At 39.0% G+C, this 18,171-nt stretch overlaps 2 protein-coding genes across 2 annotated transcripts; one reads left to right on the forward strand and one right to left on the reverse strand.

The window, feature by feature from the left end:
* Positions 1-411: 411 nt before the first annotated feature.
* On the forward strand, positions 412-6,195 carry LOC134004403 (cytidine deaminase-like). The gene is made up of 4 exons (XM_062443660.1): positions 412-642; positions 2,707-2,818; positions 5,318-5,375; positions 5,672-6,195. Exons 1-4 carry the CDS (start codon positions 456-458, stop codon positions 5,801-5,803), a joined length of 489 nt encoding a protein of 162 aa, XP_062299644.1. The 5' UTR covers positions 412-455; the 3' UTR covers positions 5,804-6,195.
* A 51-nt stretch (positions 6,196-6,246) lies between these two features.
* Positions 6,247-16,529, reverse strand: dnajc16l (DnaJ (Hsp40) homolog, subfamily C, member 16 like). Its single transcript, XM_062443592.1, has 15 exons — positions 16,168-16,529; positions 15,884-15,950; positions 15,572-15,717; positions 14,849-15,024; positions 13,482-13,666; positions 13,245-13,349; positions 12,972-13,130; positions 12,723-12,853; positions 12,350-12,527; positions 11,716-11,898; positions 11,536-11,612; positions 10,954-11,034; positions 10,618-10,707; positions 8,623-8,793; positions 6,247-8,339 (listed from the first exon to the last, which is right to left on the reverse strand). Exons 1-15 carry the CDS (start codon positions 16,344-16,346, stop codon positions 7,841-7,843), a joined length of 2,427 nt encoding a protein of 808 aa, XP_062299576.1. The 5' UTR covers positions 16,347-16,529; the 3' UTR covers positions 6,247-7,840.
* Positions 16,530-18,171: the final 1,642 nt, after the last annotated feature.

Raw genomic sequence — 18,171 nt, forward strand, 5'->3', positions numbered from 1 at the left:
ACCCATTTCAGGGAACATATTTGTCTTTGTAGCTTCCATTTCAGAGTGCAAAGAGAGGTTGAACTTAACAATAAAGATATTTATTTTCTCACACTGTGTCATCTACCTAGGACCTTATCTATTGATAAGATCTTATCTATTGTGTATTTGGTTGTTTTGAATAACAATAAATAATTTTACAGTCTATTTCAGTCAGACAGTTACAGTTTAATGTACCTGACCTTCCTGAACGTCATCTTTAATATCTAATCTGTTCAAAGTTGTACATGGGTAATAAATGGAGGACCAGAACCATCTCATATTACCTCATGACAGCGGTGTTGTCATCCCAGATAGTGATTGGCTGAGACTGCACACTCTCCCCCTCCCTCCCCTCTGTTTCTTTCACATTTAAAGCTGGGTCCCCATGACTCATTCATTGACTGAAAAGAAGCCTTCGAACCCAGAGAGGAAGTATGGACCAAGTCAAGTCTAGTGGAGAAGTGAAGCATATTAATGACCAAGGTTCAAGACAAATATCACTGGAAACAGTCAAAAAGCTGATCAAACAGTCCCAGCAGGCAAAGGAGCGCGCTTACTGCCCCTACAGCAAATTCAGAGTGGGAGCTGCTCTCCTGACCTTTGACAATCACGTGTTTGCAGGTGAGGTTCATTTGAAACTTAACATACAGAATGTCAGGGTCTGGTATGTGGGTTAAATGTGATTTTGGTATGAGGGTAAAAAGGAAATCATGTTTTACTTAATATCTGCTTTTTCTTAATTCTTTACAGTAATAATAATAATAATAATAATAATAATAATAATGATAATGCATTTTAATAGCAGAGAGCTGGTTGGCAGAGGAGGATCGGAGAGTTCTGGAAGGTGTGTTGATGTGAATAAGTTCAGAGAGATATGATGGCGCCAGGTTGTGAAGGATCTTGAAAGTGAGGAGTAGAATCTTAAAGTCAATGCGGGATTTGATAGGGAGTCAATGAAGTTGCTGCAGGGCAGGAATGATGTGTTCAATAGAGGGAGTTCTGGTTATGATACGAGCAGCTGCGTTCTGTACCAGCTGGAGTTTGTGAAGAGATTTCCGCGGAAGATCAAAGAGGAGAGAGTTAGTGTATTCTTTACAGCTAATAAGTTGTTTGTCACTATCAGAAATTAGATTTGAAAGAGTCATGTAAATCTAAAAAAAATGATGTAAAAGTTAACTATATTGTTCACTAACAGCAGTAACAAATAACCAGTGACATAACATACCAGAGCATGCCTGCTCTTTTTGCTTTGTTGTTGTTTGAGATCATCTAAGATGTGAGTTTGCTTAACTTTGTTAATAATTGCCTGACAATACACAGTTAACATTACTGGACTCAGTGAGTAAAGCTCAGCACAAACCTTTCAATGTGGCATGTCTCTCTACAGAGGGCCACTGATAAGCCTGTATTTTCACTTCCCAGTAAGGGCGTGGCTATATATATATATGTATGTATATATTTATATATATATATATATATATATATAGTCAACTATTTATATAGGGTATTTGCTACAGGAAAATTAAACCATCACATTAGAAAAAATTAGTATGTTTGATTTTTTATGAAATGGATATAGATTTTTTTTTAAAGATTATATTAAAAAAAAGAGACAAAAAGAGGCCTTTTCACCATGAAATGGGCTGTCTATTTACTTCCCTCCCTGTCAAACAGTAACTCAGTGGGTCTTTGTACTCGCAGCTATTTGCCAGCCATTTGGCCCCAAACATTTCTGCTGAGGGACACATGACTTGCTAAGCTTTGCAGCAATATGGACAGGACAGATTTTTCTTTGCCTAACAACTGACATGACTAGATTTGTCAGTGATGCAATTAGACAAGGCCATGTTAGTTCACTGGAAAGCATGGGCACAGATTTGGGTATGAACAGTAGGGACATGTCCGTACCAATATCAAGGTGTGTCTGGATTGTCTGTACCAATATTTGTACCACACTCAATCTGTTCACTTTTTAATGAAGAACCAAAGTATCAGTAACAGTTGAGGTTAGTTAATCAATCCAAACATTAATCTTTGAAATTATTGGGAGAAATATTTACTATTTAATGCCATATCTCTCCTTTTCCATGAGTGGATCACGAGTTATTATTATTGCATATGTGTAATTAAGACATAAACATTATTTAGAAGCTAAATTAGCTAAAACTTGTCTAACGGGACTGTTCATGACTGTCAAGCTTAATTTCATTATGAAAATCCTGCATAGAGACACACAGACAGGTGAGCCGCAGCCTCTGTTGAGCTCGGATGTTACAGTGAAAACCATAAGTTCAGGAGTTGAATAAAAAATAGTACAATACAAGTTATTGAGATGATTTAAAGACAGATTTGAGCATCACTGTGTCATGAAACGCCTGAGTTGTGTTGCCCAAATCCACAAACTGAAAGGACAGAATCTCAGATGAGGTTTGAAAACCTTACAGCAGAGTTACAGATCAGCACATTACCAACAGGTTTCTATATTTATTTTACTGTAATATTTATTGTGACAGTATATATTATTTTTAAATATTAATTTTGGTCTCTAGATTTATAGTTGAGTTGTTTATCAATAAAATAGAATGTGAAAATCAGAAAAATAATCATGTCCAGTTTCAGGCAATGCAGCAAGTGCATTTGCAAAGTGAGGCTTTTTATGTGTATATGTGTGTGTGTCCTTGGCAGGTTGCAATGTGGAGAATGCATGTTACAATCTGGGCATCTGTGCTGAGAGGAATGCTATTTCAAAGGCAGTGTCAGAGGGACACACAAGTTTCAAGGCGATTGCAATTGCCAGGTGAGCAAGTTCTATATTTCCTGTCAAGATGTTGGTCCTGTCTGCCCTGCCCTTGCACAATCATATATCCTGTATTACCAAACCATGACTCTCTGTTTTCAGTTTCCTTTTTTGCGAATGACCAGAATTTCCCATAGTGAGTCAATCTTTCCTCCTAACCTCCATTTGTTGGTCAAAGGTTGGCAAAATACATCATCAGAAGACATGTTGTGAAAAAAAAAAATTCCCCTATGAGAGAAAAGTGTTTTGATTCATAATTAACATTGGCCAATTTAAGGCCCATCCAAGCTGCCTTTTATCTAAAAAATCTTGGAGAAAGTTGTTCATTCTCAGCTAAAGTCATTTCTGGATGAGCATGATGTCCTGGAGGTCTTTTAATCATATTTAAAACCCTGCATAGCACCGAGACAGCTTTATTAAAGGTTTGTAATGACATCCTCCTGGCAAATGACTCATGATCATGTAATTCTTGTCCTGTTGGACCTAACAGCAGCCTTTGACACTGTGGACCACAACACCCTCGTGGCTCGGCTACGCCACCTAGTGGGAATCTGTGATACTGCACTGGAGTGGTCAAATCTTATCTGGCCGACAGAAGCATGAGTGTAAGCCAGGCGGGGAGTTCCGGTCCTCTGAAATGATGAAGTAATTTAAACTGCATTCTATCAAAAGGCCACCAGGGGGGGGACCGTTTTGGTGTCAAAAGGACTTCCGTCTCTATACAAGTCAATGGAGAATTCACCAACTTCTCACTTGATTTCTAACCTCAGTAAACGTTTTCAAAATTGTGTTTATGGTCTCAATCGCTAGTTTAAAGCCTTCTTCAATGCAGTATGATGTTCATTTTTGAAATTTTGGCTTCCCTGATTTTATATTTGACGATAAAGCAGGGTATGCATTAGGGCGTGGCTACGCTGTGATTGACAGGTTGATTGGTTCACAGGTTCAGGAGGGCGCCTCATGCCCCTCCTGATGCCCATATAAGTAGAATCCGTGTTTTAATTTTTCCTGGCATGCACCGGAAATTTTCAAGATGGCGCTGCCCAGATCCAAAACTATTGGCTTCCGAGCAGCAGTCCACAAACCAATGGGTGACGTCACGGATGTAACGTCCATTTCTTATATACAGTCTATGGTGTAAGCCTTGGAACTTCGAAATCCAGCTCTGCTCCACTGCCGTATGGGGTTCCACAGGGGTCGATTTTAGGCCCCCTGCTCTTCTCTCTGTATTTACTGCCACTGGGCTCCATCCTGAGAAAGCATGGCATCTCTTTCCACTTTTATGCTGACGAAAGTCAGATATATGTGCCGCTGAAAAAGAAAAATGCTTTCTCCCTCACACCACTTCTGGCATGTCTTGAAGACATCAAAGCCTGGATGGCCTTGAACTTTTTAAACTTCAAGGAAAAAAACCCCAGAAGTGATGTTGTTTGGTCCCATTGGCCCTTGTGAACCCCCTCCTGTTGACTGGCCCTTTGGCAGATTATTTAAAGCCAACAGTCTCAAACTTGGGTTTTAAGAAGGACAGTGATTTTAAATTGGATCGGCAAATCAGTGCTGTGGTGAAGTCCAGCTTGTTTTACATTAGACAGCTGGCAGAGGTGAAGCCTTTCCTCGCACAACAGCACTTTGAAACAGTTATCCATGCCTTCATCACATCTCGGCTGGATTACTGTAATGCACTTTATTTTGGAGTCAGTCAGTCCTCCATCACACCGCTCACCTCTTAACTGGAGTACGTAAGAGAGAGCACATAACTCCCATCCTGGCCTCCCTCCACTGGCTGCTTGTGCACTTTAGAGTCCATTTTAAGATTATTTTATTTGTTTTTAAATTTGAATTACAATTTTTAAATGGTCTGGCCCCGCTTTACCTCACTGAGCTCCTTCACCCCCACGCTCCTGCTCGGTGCCTCGGGTCAGCTGATCTGCTGCTCCTGGAGGTACCGAGGTCAAAACGGAAGCTCAGAGGGGATAGAGCTTTTTTCTGTTGATCCTAAATTATGGAAGGAACTTCCTTTAAATATTAGACAGTCCATTTTTCAAAACTTGTCTTATAACCCATTTTTATTCCTTGGCTTTCAACCGTGCATGAGACTCTGCTCCTGTTTTAGTGCTTTATGGTTTGTTTTTAGTTATTGTTTTTCATTTGTTTTAAAAACAATAAACAATTATTTTAGTATTTATTTCTTGTTAATTGTTTTATGTTCCTGTGTTATTTTATCTATTTATGTACAGCACTTTGTTTCAGCTGTGGTTGATTTAAAGTGCTATATAAATAAAGTTGAGTTGACTTGGGAATTAAAGCAATACTGTGACACACAAGTCTAAAACACCCAACAGAGGCTACAGGGTCTCTTTGTTCAATGCGAAGAGGTCTCCTGTTGTTTGTTTTCCTGTTTTAAAATGCAGACTCTTGTTACTAACTATGGCACATTTAGTTTGTTTCGAAACCAGACTGCAGGTTTTGTTTCTCAGCTACCTCATATTTTCTTTGCAGTGACTTGAATGACCAGTTCATCTCCCCGTGTGGTGGCTGCAGGCAGTTCATGAGAGAGGTACATTCTGTCTTCTGGTATAGCATAGCTTTTAGCTTACAGTCTGTAGATACAAAGCTTGGTCTTTACAACAGTGCAAAAGTTTTAAACTGGAGTTTTGGTTTCTGAGAGACTGACTGTAAATGTTTAATTACACTTCCCAGCACTAGCATGGTTAACAAATACTAGATGTTAGTTTCTTATTAACAAAAAGTCCAATCTTCACAGTTTGTCAGGACCACATAGATGACGTGAGAGGGAATATTTTGGGAGAGGATTTAGCTATTCGTTGTATTTTCTTTTGTTTTTTCTCACAGTTTGGATCAGATTGGGAAGTATACCTGTCAAAGCCTGACGGATCCTACCAGAAGATGACTGTGAGTGAGCTGCTGCCAGTCTCATTCGGTCCTGAAGACCTGTCCAAAGACAAAGTGAATTCCTTCCCGTAATTAGTGTTGGACCTGGATTCTAATGAAGACAAAAAACACATAACAACAACAGCAACAAAAACCACAAAATTGTTGGTCCCATAACATGAAATTGTCAAATATTGTGTTTAATGAAGGGAACGTGTATTGGTGTTTAGCAGTAGTTCCATTTATGGTAAATGTTTAATAATAGCATATATTTATTACTGTAATATTAATAAAACATCAAGATAATTGCCATATGGTTAGCGGGAAAATGCAATGTGCCTTAGTGATCTGTTCACCTGTATTTACATATTGAATGCTGTATTACTGAAGATAAAAATATTTATTAGTTTAAAGAAGCAGAAGGGAAATTACATAAATATCAAAGCAGGTCACACTTTTTAATAAATAAACTGTTTTAAAAGGTGTTTCTTTTCAAATGTTTCATCTCTAACAGCTGATATGGATATAAATGGTATAGTTAGTTCAAATGCCATAAAAAAAATAATTATTACGAGTTACAGTGTCAGCAAATTTTTTTTGTTTTTAAGCAGCAAGTGATTCAATTACACAGTAAAAATGACAAGACAGAGCAAGTGAAACATTTAAGTTACCAGTGCAAATTCACTATATATTTATTAGAGTTTTCAGGTCTACTTATTCCATGCGTTAATATTTACAGTGGTTTAAGGGTCCAGGCTTAAAAAGGGCAAGTACGACATGGTAGGATGTCTCGTTTCTCCCTGATTCAGACAATAATGAGAAGAACTTTAAAAATAATTGTGAAGTCAGCCACATACAAGAAGGACATGAAAAGACAAAAAGGCAGATTTAAACATTCTGGGTACCATTTAAACAAAATTATATTTCATGTCATCACAGCTCAAACTTTGCAGTCAGCATACTTAATATTTAATCCCTAAAACAAAACAGCATCAAAGACATGGCAACTTGTTCTGAGCAGCACTAGAAAACATTAGGGAGAACATGTATTCATCAGTCCTTAAAAAACATACTGAAATATGAGTGGTGGTACTATCTATGAAATAATTATTATAGCTGCTAACTATGCTGTGAAATTTTGTATGTGTTTAAACTTTGAATTTTAAAGGAGTAGAGGCAGATCTAACAATAATGAAAGGCTGATAAGTGAGTTCCACTGAAGGGTCCTTAAAAAAACAATATATCTATAGATTCAGTGCAAAAAACTGAGTTTTCTAGTCTTTACTCTCATTAAGCTGCTTCCAAAGAAAGTCCAGGTGGAGATCTGATGACATAAAGCAAAATACTCCAACAGAAGGAAACAATGCCAAACCTGATTAGAGGACTGCCAAGTGTAAAAGATGTGTTCAGCCTCTGAACTACTTCAGAGGCTCCAGGTGGTACAAATGACTTTGATGACGTGTCTGCTAAAGTTGAGCGAGAAAAACCTGCGCTTATCTCGAGTTGCATGAGTTCACTTCATGAATGTTATGAGACGAGAGAGGGAAATAACACAAAGTACTGGTGTTGAGCTGTAGCGCACACATACAAGGAATCACTACACACATACACAGGCTACAGCTAATGTTGGTACCATTGTGTCAAGTCTGTTGGCTGTGAAAACGATCCAACAGTCACATGTGCACGAAAAGTAGAGCGAAATAAAAAGATTTGCTTGGCCTGCAATCAGAACAGAGTGTATATGTATGTGCTATAGCTCAGCTCTGACATTTTAAGGAATGAATGGGGAGAAAATGTTTTTGTAGTTTTCCTCCTTCTGCCTCTGCACATTCATGAAGCAGCGTTATGCAGCTCAGACTTTGCCTTAATAAGCATTCATCTCAGATCTTTAACATGCACAGAGATGCATTTTGAGCCATCAGTCTTCATGTGACCACACTATCTAACAGACAAAATAATCTGTAAACAGGCTGCAACAGTTCGGTACAGAAACCTACCAGCGCCAAAGAGAACTAAAGTAATCCTTAGAAAACTGAAACATTTCTGCAGTTTTCTTGCTAAAGAACTTAATCAAGAGGCAAGAACATAAAGTGTAAAAGCTTCTATTCATACACCATTCTTACTTTGACCTCAGCTTTCTGTGGAGGAGCTGTTAGCAGCTTCACCCAGTGACGGCCACACAGGGACCTGCAATCTAGGTAAGGTACCCTCCATTAGCCTCTCCATCCACAGTCCAAGCCTGTCAAGCTTGTGGTGGACTTCTATGCTAGTGGCCCTGCTGGAGCCTCTCTTGGGGGGTGCCCCGTCCTCCCTGGAATGGGAGCGGGACCGAGAGTGGGAGCTGGACCTGGACCTGGAGCGGGACTTTCTCCTGCTGTCAGAGGAGAATGAGGTCTCAGACGTGGACGAGGCATCGCCTGGATCGTCCCCTGTGAAGACGGGCCTAAAGAGGCAAAAGTATTTCTTGTAGCCATTGAGGGCCAGGACGTAGCCAGAGAAGTCCGAAGACTCTTCATCCTCATCTGAATGGCCCTCGTTGTGCGCAACATCAGAGGCTGAGCGAAGGAGAGACGGCATCCAGTGGCGGTGCTTGTCAGCGTTGAGGAAGGAGAAGTGGAGGGTCTGAGTCCTGCAGTGGCAGCGGGATTTGAGATTAATAGGTAAAACAAGCAATGCTCGATGAAAAGTATGAAATAAGAGCATCTTAGTGGACGAGATACAAACTGAAGTCCCTGATGTTTAAAATAACTCCATTATTTAGCCTTAATTCTGTTATTTTAATGTTAATTATTACAATATCACTAAAGCAAATAGAAACAAAGGACAAAGATTAAGAAGCTCTAAACCACAAACCTCCACAATATGGATGCATAGCATTAAGATTTCCTGACATGTGCAGTACTAAGACTTACCCAGAGAAAGAGAAGACCTCCTTGGCAAATTTCCTGAGCAATGCATTCTTGGAGGCGTTGGTGAGCACCAGTACAACATTGATGTGTCCAGGCCTCAGCTTCACCAGGTTACTGGTGTACGTGATGTCTGTCAGCTCTGTCACCTCCACAAAGTCCTTCTTGGGAGGACGGCTGTATGGACCAATGACAAGTAGGATTATTACTATTATTTCTGTGGATTAGGAGATTTTTTTTTTTTTTTTTTTACAGTGTAGCTGCATTCAGATGGGATTGCTTCATGGCCAGTATCGAGAGAAAGAATGTTTACAGTGACTGATGATACTCTAAAGGTACATATAGCATGTGAGTGCTGCATTAAGACTGATTAAAAAAAACAAATTCTATTGTTTAAGCACCACAGAAGAAGCTGACCACATTTTACAGCAGTAAAGTATTTTTAAATCTCTCCTGGCTAGAGCCAAGTCCTCTTGTGAAGAACACAGTCAACAAGTTAATTATTGTTGTGGGTTTTTTTTTTTAACATAGCTCACACAACCCACGTGAGGTGATTGCACACAGCTGCCCAATGTTCTTAAATGTCCTCTTAACAGCAAAAAAGCAAATGGAAATGTTTCTATTTACGATGGATAGAGTTGAATCACTATATTGATCCTGGATAACCCCTGCCAATGTACACAAACAGTTATGTCTAAATGCAACAGTGATTTTATTTAAGAAGTTGTCTCAAACTGGCACAGGAGAGCAACTGAAACATCATGAGTTTTAAATATTCTTAATTATTGATTATGACATTACATATATTACCTTAATTATTATTAAAGTAAGGCTGGCAGATATGGAATACAGTTTGAATCCTCAGCAAAGCAAAACTACCTATCAGCTGGTTACAGACAAACATGGACAGACACAGAGAATTTCTTGTGGCATTAAGGGGCTGCTTTGACAACTCAAGGGTGTGCTTAAGTTAGAACAAACATCCCATTGTCCAACCACTTGAAAACACATCATTCAACTGCATAATAATTTTTAAGAACCACCATTCAGGCAGCAGGTGTAGGGACAATACACTTTGGTGCCCTTGCTCCTTGGTTCCCCTCAGTAGATGTTCTGCTGTCACCTTTGGTCAAAGTATTTTGTGTCCAACTTGTGTTTGCTTCATGTCAGGCTCACATGTTGTATGCCTGCATCACATGTTGTGTGGCCGGGGGTATCAAACAGCCCCTCGGTAAAGTTTGATTTATATTCACAGATTTGCAGTTCCTACATGGTGCAACACCGAAAAGAAATAATACAAAAATATTCAATAACTTCAATTGTTCAGTGTATATATATAGTATAGTGTCTCCAAAAATCTTGGTTATATTACAACGCTTAGTTTGGGAAAATGTGCTTTTGCATAATTTTGGAGAATTTAAATATTCATTAATTTCACTCTTGTACAGTGTAGTGTTCCCAAAATCACACTGATAATGAAAATATATTTCTTTGGTTTATTTTATTGATAATTGCACTTCAAAATACGTATGCATGTATTTTGTTATTGTTTTTGCCCATTCTATAGTTGTGTAGTGTAATTTTTTTTTTTTAATGATTGTAATTACTCGACGACACTGTAAATAAGTTTTAAAAACTCAGTGTATTCTCGAGTTTAAATAAAGCTTGAATGAATGAATGAATAATATACAGGTGACTATCTTTGCAAAGTTTTTTGACTTTTCTTCTGTTACATGTGATTAATAGTACAGTTCATTTATTTATATACTTTATTTCTTTTTACAATAATGTTAACATTGATAAAGACATTTTAATTATTTGGTTTATTTTATTGTAGAAGATTACACTTCCACATATTTATGCTGTTTTGGTTTTTTTGCCTGTGTTATAGTTAGTTTTATAATGTAATATATACTGTTGTTGTATAGTTTCATTATACGCCAAATAAAGCTTAGGGCACCCAAATTATCAGCAGCAGCCCTGTTCATGTTGCTACATTACCTCGAGGTAGTAGCTCTACTTGATGCATCGTCTTGAGTTTGTGGTTGCTCCTTTCGCTTTGGTGACCGCGGTTTGCTCTCACCTGGCTCACTGAAAACACACAACAGCAAAGAGAATCATCAGTGTGGACGCCAGGAGCTCTGACACCTTTAATAGGCAACAATATCCAGCCAGGATGTGACTCAGCTGGAGTCAAACTTAGAAACAATCATGTATGTAAAATAAGACAAATAAGAAGAATAAGTTTCTACTGTAGACATTTTAAGTAAAATAATTTCAACTCAAATGTTTAAGTGTACAATGTCTCAGACTGAAAAGGGACCATGCCTCTCTCACCTGAAGGCCTGAATGATGACGGTGCCGAAAAGAATGAAGAGAGCTGAGAAAATCAGCGACAGGATGGGCATCATCTCTCGCCTTGAGGGAAGACACATTCAAATCATAATATTATGTCCATGACTTCTAGACAACTGGGAACACATTACACAGTGAAAAAGTTCAATATAAAGTTATGTGCCTGAACAAATTTCACAATTTCTCACAAATTCTCAACACGGGATGTGTTTTCCATGATCACAAACAGGAAGTGATGTGCACTTATTATTTAGTGTACCCAAAGAAATCTCTGAAAATATCTTTACTAGATCACAAAATACCAATTTGTCCATCAGTACTGAGATGTACGATTAAACTTCTCCATGTAGCCTATTTATCCTACATGTGCATCTCAGCGTTGATGGGACACACTGAATATGTACCTACAGAGCCCCCACCAGATGGGTATGGTAACATTTAAATGCAGAAGCATGATTCAGCTTCCGATACATTTCAAAAACATCAGCAAAAGTGCACCACAATTTCTCTCTTTCTCTTTTTTGCATGACATGCTGGAGACTTCCTGGATGAGTGTTGTCTTACCAGTTTGAGTAGAGAAGGTCATCGTATATTTGAAGGATGTAATCATACGCCGCATTCATCCACTGAATGAGAAATATCTGGTGGGAGGAAATTAAGCAGAAAACAGTGACATCAATCCACAATCCGCTCTGGTTCAAATTTCACAGTCAGATTGATGTATATGTCTGCATTCTCTCTTACGGGGGCCATCTCGTTGTTGAGTTCTGGCAGGGTGGCATCTGAGCTCAGGTAGGTGGGGTCTTTCTGAAGAAGCTCCAGCTGTTCATGGAGGCGGTACTTGTCTTCTTCACTGCCATTCCAGCCACCACTCACAGAGCGGTAAAGGACCTTTCCAGCCTGACTCCGCCTCTCCAGAATCACCACCTGTCAGTGGTGATAAAAAGCAGTTTTCTTTTACTGTAAATTGAGGCGCTTCAGACTTTCAGAATGCAAACATCAGTAATCTGACACATATCAATTTCTGAACATTTTGTGTTCATCTGATACAACTTCCATTTTTGTGTGTCCTGGATAAAAAAGGTTTATCAGCAAAAATGTTTGTTAAGAGTGGAGAATAGAAATTTCTAGTTTTTTCAGATAGCTTAATTTGTACCATACTTATGATTTTAGCGACATGTTGGTGAGTTTGTGCACAAGACTAAAATCTGATTAATGCAGACTCCTAAAAACTTTTATTTAATAGTTTATTAGAGAGGTGTGAAGTGATATTTTTTGTCATAGCAATATTTATTTCTGACCATTATAACAAAATTCAGTTTGTTTTCCTGCATGTTCAGAACATATATGAAGGGTTTTACAGTACTCTGCAACTGACCTGAGGTGAGAGTGCATCCTGGTTTTGAAGCAGCGCCTGACACAGAGGCTGCTGTTGACGCTGATAAACGTATGCAAAGCGCAGCACCTCTTTTCTGTTAGCTGAGGCGAAGTCCAGGAAGGCCTTATTGCCCGGAAGAAAGGCCTGGTCCTCACCTGTGATCAGCAGCACACAGTACCTGCAAGCCATTCAGCTCAGTTAACTCCTTACATTTGTCGTATGATGCTAGATTTCAAGGTCAAGCTTTCCTTGTTTTACTTTCCCTTCTGCATCAATTTTACAGGAATACACAAGCAGAGAACAGGCAAGACAGAAGACTCCTTTGGGTTCAACTTAAGTGAGTGATGACAACCGTTGTCATATAATGTCTTACTTCCTTCGTCTGTGGAACTGCTTGACAGGACACAGCTCATCAAACAGCTGCTGGTTGATCAGCCGTGGCACCTGCAGGAACTTGTTGTTGGAGACAAATTCATCCATGATCTGCCGCTTCATCCCTCTGGCCTGTGTGAGAGGAAGCACAGGGGATATAAGGGTGGTAAAGCAAAGGTTGCAGTAGGACAAGGGACACGCTTGAAAAACAGCAACATGAATGCATCATTTTGTACAATGTATAATGTACCTGGATAATGTCAACTGGCTTTTCTGTGTCCTCCTTAAACAGCAGCATGGTGGGGGCGTATGTGTTAATGTTGAACTGCCGCAGGAGCCGAGTGTTGTGTGTGTCGCCCTGGTCCACATAGCCGAAACGAACATAGTCTCTGTAGGCAAATGCTGTTAACTGGAGAGTTGAGAGGGACGGTGAGAGCCCAAATAAATATTAAAATAAAGATGAGAAGATTAAGAACAATAAGTTTGCTAGTTGCAGTGTGTGTATAAGTGAATGAGAGATTACCTTGTAGAGTAGGGGAACATTGGGGACTTGGTCAAACAAGAAAACGCTGGGTTTATTCTCCGCATGCCAGTTATCCAAAAAAGTCAGGTAGTTGTTATCTGTGATCTGGAAAAGCAATAGAAATGTATTAATGGTATGTATATGTAATATATAATATGCATTCCTGCTAAATTAAATTAAAGTGTACTTTAACTGAAGAGCAGTGTTATTCACATGCACACATTGTACTAAATTTACCTTTTCCACCAGCCTTTGGGGCAGCAGGTCTTCAATGAACTGTCGCAGGTGCTCTCGTACCACAGCTTGATGGAAGAAGGTTACCCTGCCGTTCACCAGCCCGATGATGGAAGGGGCGCGGTGAGCTCCCAACTGGTTGGCCAGACGACGCTCATAACCCAAGTCCACAATGCCAATGCCCACACCTGGTGTAGAAGTTGAAAAAGACTGATATGTATCTCATACAGTAGAGCAAAACAAAGGCACTCTTGCAATGAAGGAACAATACAATCTAAAATAGTAATGGTAATGTGTTATGTCTACTTATAAACCTATAAACTGAATGGGTGACACAACTGTGAACTCATAGATGGATATTAGAGATTATACATTCAAATTAATCTTTTCTGAATGTTGCAGAAAATATGCCTACATGTCCAATTCACATATTAAAATTGGTCTGTGAAATCTGTAAAAAAATAACTATTCTATTGTAAGGTAATTCCTCTATTTCACTAAATAACCACCATGCAGCTCTGGGGCAAGACATAGTCTCTGGAAATAAGCACTCCATGCTGTGGGATATTTATCAGTCTTTGAAATTAGTGAGGCACTGTCTCATGGATCCGGTTCATAAAAAATGCATAGTGTTTTAGTGTCTTACAGAATCCTGTGTATCCACACCACTGAATACCACAGCAACAGAGAAAACAAGCCAATGTCGGCTTTGAGATAACCAAAAGGAAAAGCGTTGAAACAAAGTTCTGTTACACAGGGGAATTTTGTTAAACACTTTGCATCTAAAATGGGCAAAAGCTGCATTTGTCAAAATTTTTATATGAACAGCCTGTCAAATGTGTAATCTGGGAGATGATGCTCATAGTTACAAACCTACAAATTATTATTATTATTGTTAATATTAATAATAGATTATTAACATACAGCTTATGACTGATTTCTGTAGCATAGAGAAGTACAATGTGTTACATTAGTATGCAGGACATATTTCCAGTTGCCAGCCACTTAACTATTTCAGACCAAACATCAGTCTTAGTCTGAAGGGCGCTGGGAATGCTGTACTGCTAATTAGCTAAATTAACTTTAAATTCATCTCCAGTGCCAAACAATGTTTCACAGGGCCGAATGCCTCCCTTAGCTTCACACTCTGTTCCAGGGAACCAGGAAGAACAAATAAACCCTAATGAATAATTAAAGAAATGGGCCGCTCTGTGTAAACCATCTTAATACTCAGAATTGCATTTTTTCTAATGGCTAGCAACTGAGCAAACATCAACATTATATTATGATGCTTTTAGGAAAAGCAGCCCTAGTCCTGTGGGAGTGTGGACGGGGGAAGAGTGATGGGAGTGTAGTGACAGCAGCCTCACCCAGCGGCTCCAGCTCCTGCACTGTCTCCTTCCACACAGGCTCAATGTGGATGCATGCAAAGCACCACTCAGAGGTCACTTTGATGAGGTACGGCCTCTTGTGGCTGTCTGGAAGGACGTCGCTGTTAAACTGTGCGTGGTGAAGCAGGTACTTGCTGTCTGCAAAGTCCCTGGACCTGGAGGAGGGTCAGAAGCAGACAGTGAGCGTTTTTTCTTAAGCATTAGACTTTAAACGTAGAACTCCTGGTTCTAAATCTTGCTCCTTTTCTCATAAAAACATCAAAAAGGACAATTCTGCTAACAGAAATTTAGGAAGATAGTTTTAGAAAACATGGTAATATTTCTATCCTTATATTACCTATAATGAGTTCTAAAAATCTATATAGTTGGCTGCCACTTATCGTTACCAATCAATCTTTTTTTATTTAACCAGTAAGTAAAATGTTTCAAAAAGACAAATTCCACTCTCAGGTTAGCAGAGCTCAAACTGGTGTCATTAAATGTCTTATTTTATCTGTCTTACAGGCAGAAAACATGAAAAGTCATAATCATGCTAATAATTTACACCTCTAACATCAGTGTCTTCACAAACATGTGACAATGAGACAATTCCCTTCAACACACAGGAGACTCTCATCAGTGTTTTCTGATTCTGAATATTGTCGAACAAAATTAAACTGATAAGTATATGAGTGATAGACTACACATCTGAACTTGGCGTACCTGGGGAAATGGAAAAAAGACTCATCAAAGTAGAAGCTGTTGTGGAAGCTGCGGAAACCTTGATGCTGTGACTGGCCGAAGGGCTGGTTTTCATCCATCTGTCCATAGCGATCAAAGTTGGATCTTCGCTCCTCATTGGACAAAATCTGTATGTGACAGAGAACATAGGTGAGACGATTGTGCTCTTGATCAAATGTTATACTATGATTTAAAAAAAGAGGAAACAGACTGTCACATAGAAAGTAAGTGGCATCAGCTGGAGCTACAGTACTACGTGAAATGTGACGCAGAGCACTGTTTGATTTCACTCACCTCATATGACTTTGAGACTTTGATGAACATGTCCTCTGCCTTAGGGTCTTTGTTCTTATCTGGATGCCTGAAAAAGCCCATATAGGACACCACTCATCACTGTTAAGTTATACAGGGCTTCAAAAAACGGTGTTATCTGAGACCAGATAACCTGAATAAGCCCAGGTTTAGATGGGTTACTTGATAAAAAACAGTCGTTCATGTGTCAAATGTGCACTGTAAACTAAATCATAGCCATGGTGTGTGATGGCCTAGCTAGGGGACTTCACATGTCAGTCACTCACCATTCTTTAGCGAGGTTCTTGTATGCCTTTTTGATTTCTGCTTGACTGGCACTCCTGCTGACACCGAGGATTCTGTAGGGATCATACTCGGAGGCTGTTTGCACCAGCTGCTCACTCAAAACGAGCAAAAAGATGGCGAGCAGTATGAGACATGTCCGAGGATGTCTCTTTACCGTCATCGTCCAACGTTAACGTCAATTTACGCTAGTTAGCTGCCGGGCTAATGTTATAAAGCTATGTAACGGATATGTGTGTCAAACTAAGAGCATACATTATCGGATCTGTTGACTCTTTGAATGCTACGTTTAGATAAAGACGATATACCGGTGTTTTACTACGATGATGAAGCCATTATTTTTCTAGCAATTGCTGGACATTAACAAACCGTCAGTGTGGCGTCTGGAAGGAACCACAGAGCTTCTGGTTTAAAATTTCAAAATAAATGAGGAAGTAAGTGAAAAAAAGATTTGAGTCTAATAATACAAATTAAAAAGTTCCACACAATATATATCCATAACTTTTTCCCAAAAAAAAGTATTAGTGCAGAGAGGCTGTGAGAGACACGCTGTGAAAAGACGCGATAAAAATAAACAAAACCCAACAAACCCATAAAACTGAACATACAAACAAGCAAATAATAATGATACAAAAGTCACCTGATAGTGATAACAACAGTGATAACAATATTTATTATAATAATGCAAGCCACTTATTGTTGCTAAGAGCAGTCATCTCTTTTTCTGTGTGTGTGTGTGTGTGTGTGTGTGTGTGTGTGTGTGTGTGTGTGTGTGTGTGTGTGTGTGTGTGTGTGTGTGTGTGTGTGTGTGTGTGTGTGTGTTTGTGTGCGCGCGCCCGCATATAAACACTGACCTTGTCTGGACCAGTAGTCCTCATAGGGACCCCTGTTCTAATGAGGCAAAATATCATTTGAGGTCCTGGCAAAGGTTACTAGGGTTAGGCTGTCTATAATGAATGGAAGTTAATGCTGGATAGCTGTCCAAACTTGTGTATGTGTGGGTGTCCATGTGTGACAGAAATTTAAAAAAAGCAAAAAAGAAGCAAAAAAGAAGCAAAAAAGAAGAAGATTTAATTAAAAATCAACTGAAAAATAGGGAAATGATTCAATCAAAAAACAAACAAACAAAAATAAGTATATTACGTGCCAACAATGAGAAACGGCGGTACTAGGGCTCAGGCAGAGGTCAGCACATACCCATGAATATGGGTGGCATACTCACAATACATAGTTACAATATAATAATATACTGAGATGGGTTTGGGTATGTGAAGTGCCCGATATTTGTGCAAACAAAATGTGAATAATGGGTTAGTAAAGTACAATCTGAAAATCACAACATTTAGGAAATGAACTAATGTTGGTGTTTAATAATCCTCCTACACTGGTTAGGCCCTACATTTATTGAATAATTCATTTGATCTGCTCATTAATAGGTACAAATCTGATGCTGTAAATTAATTTACTTAATTAATCTACTTATGCTTGTTTCCTCTGGTGCTCAGTAGGCCTATGCATTAAGTTCCTGAAATGCACAAAGACAAGCACAGTCACAAAACTAATGTGGAACAATTCTCTGCTCCTCTGTTAATTTTATAACATATACACATACATTGAAGCTAAAATGTATGATGTCCGGTCGTGCTCCTGCTGCCTCCACTTAACTTGACACTGCTACAGTAGATTCAGTAACGCGCATGCTCAGATGAACCCCTGACTGCAGCTGGATCTACTACATGGATGTGTCCCTTCCTTCTTCTTTCTTATTTTTGACATTTCTTTTCAAAAATGTCATCATTAACAAACATTTTTTTGAAAGTATTTCTTATTTTTATATGATGATATAAGGAATGTTCCTAATAATCACCATTATTGGAAGAAAACAATCTGTGTCCGTGTCTGTATTTATTTTGGGTCATTTTTGTCTTATTCTCTTAATCCAGGGGGCTTCACTTCCGCTTCCTCTTCGTCACAGCCGCATAATCTGA

This window comes from Scomber scombrus, chromosome 3 (assembly GCF_963691925.1).
Source record: "Scomber scombrus chromosome 3, fScoSco1.1, whole genome shotgun sequence".
In the NCBI taxonomy this organism is placed as follows: Eukaryota; Metazoa; Chordata; class Actinopteri; order Scombriformes; family Scombridae; genus Scomber; species Scomber scombrus.

Excerpts from the sequence above, each read along its gene's own strand:
- LOC134004403 (XM_062443660.1), top strand. The coding sequence starts at position 456 with ATGGACCAAGTCAAGTCTAGTGGAGAAGTGAAGCATATTAATGACCAA. Across the intron at positions 643-2,706 it reads TGACAATCACGTGTTTGCAG|GTTGCAATGTGGAGAATGCA; the intron begins GTGAGGTTCATT and ends TGTCCTTGGCAG. Across the intron at positions 2,819-5,317 it reads AAGGCGATTGCAATTGCCAG|TGACTTGAATGACCAGTTCA; the intron begins GTGAGCAAGTTC and ends TTTTCTTTGCAG.
- dnajc16l (XM_062443592.1), bottom strand. The coding sequence starts at position 16,346 with ATGACGGTAAAGAGACATCCTCGGACATGTCTCATACTGCTCGCCATC. Across the intron at positions 15,718-15,883 it reads AAGTCTCAAAGTCATATGAG|ATTTTGTCCAATGAGGAGCG; the intron begins GTGAGTGAAATC and ends TGTCACATACAG. Across the intron at positions 12,528-12,722 it reads CAGTTCCACAGACGAAGGAA|GTACTGTGTGCTGCTGATCA; the intron begins GTAAGACATTAT and ends AATGGCTTGCAG.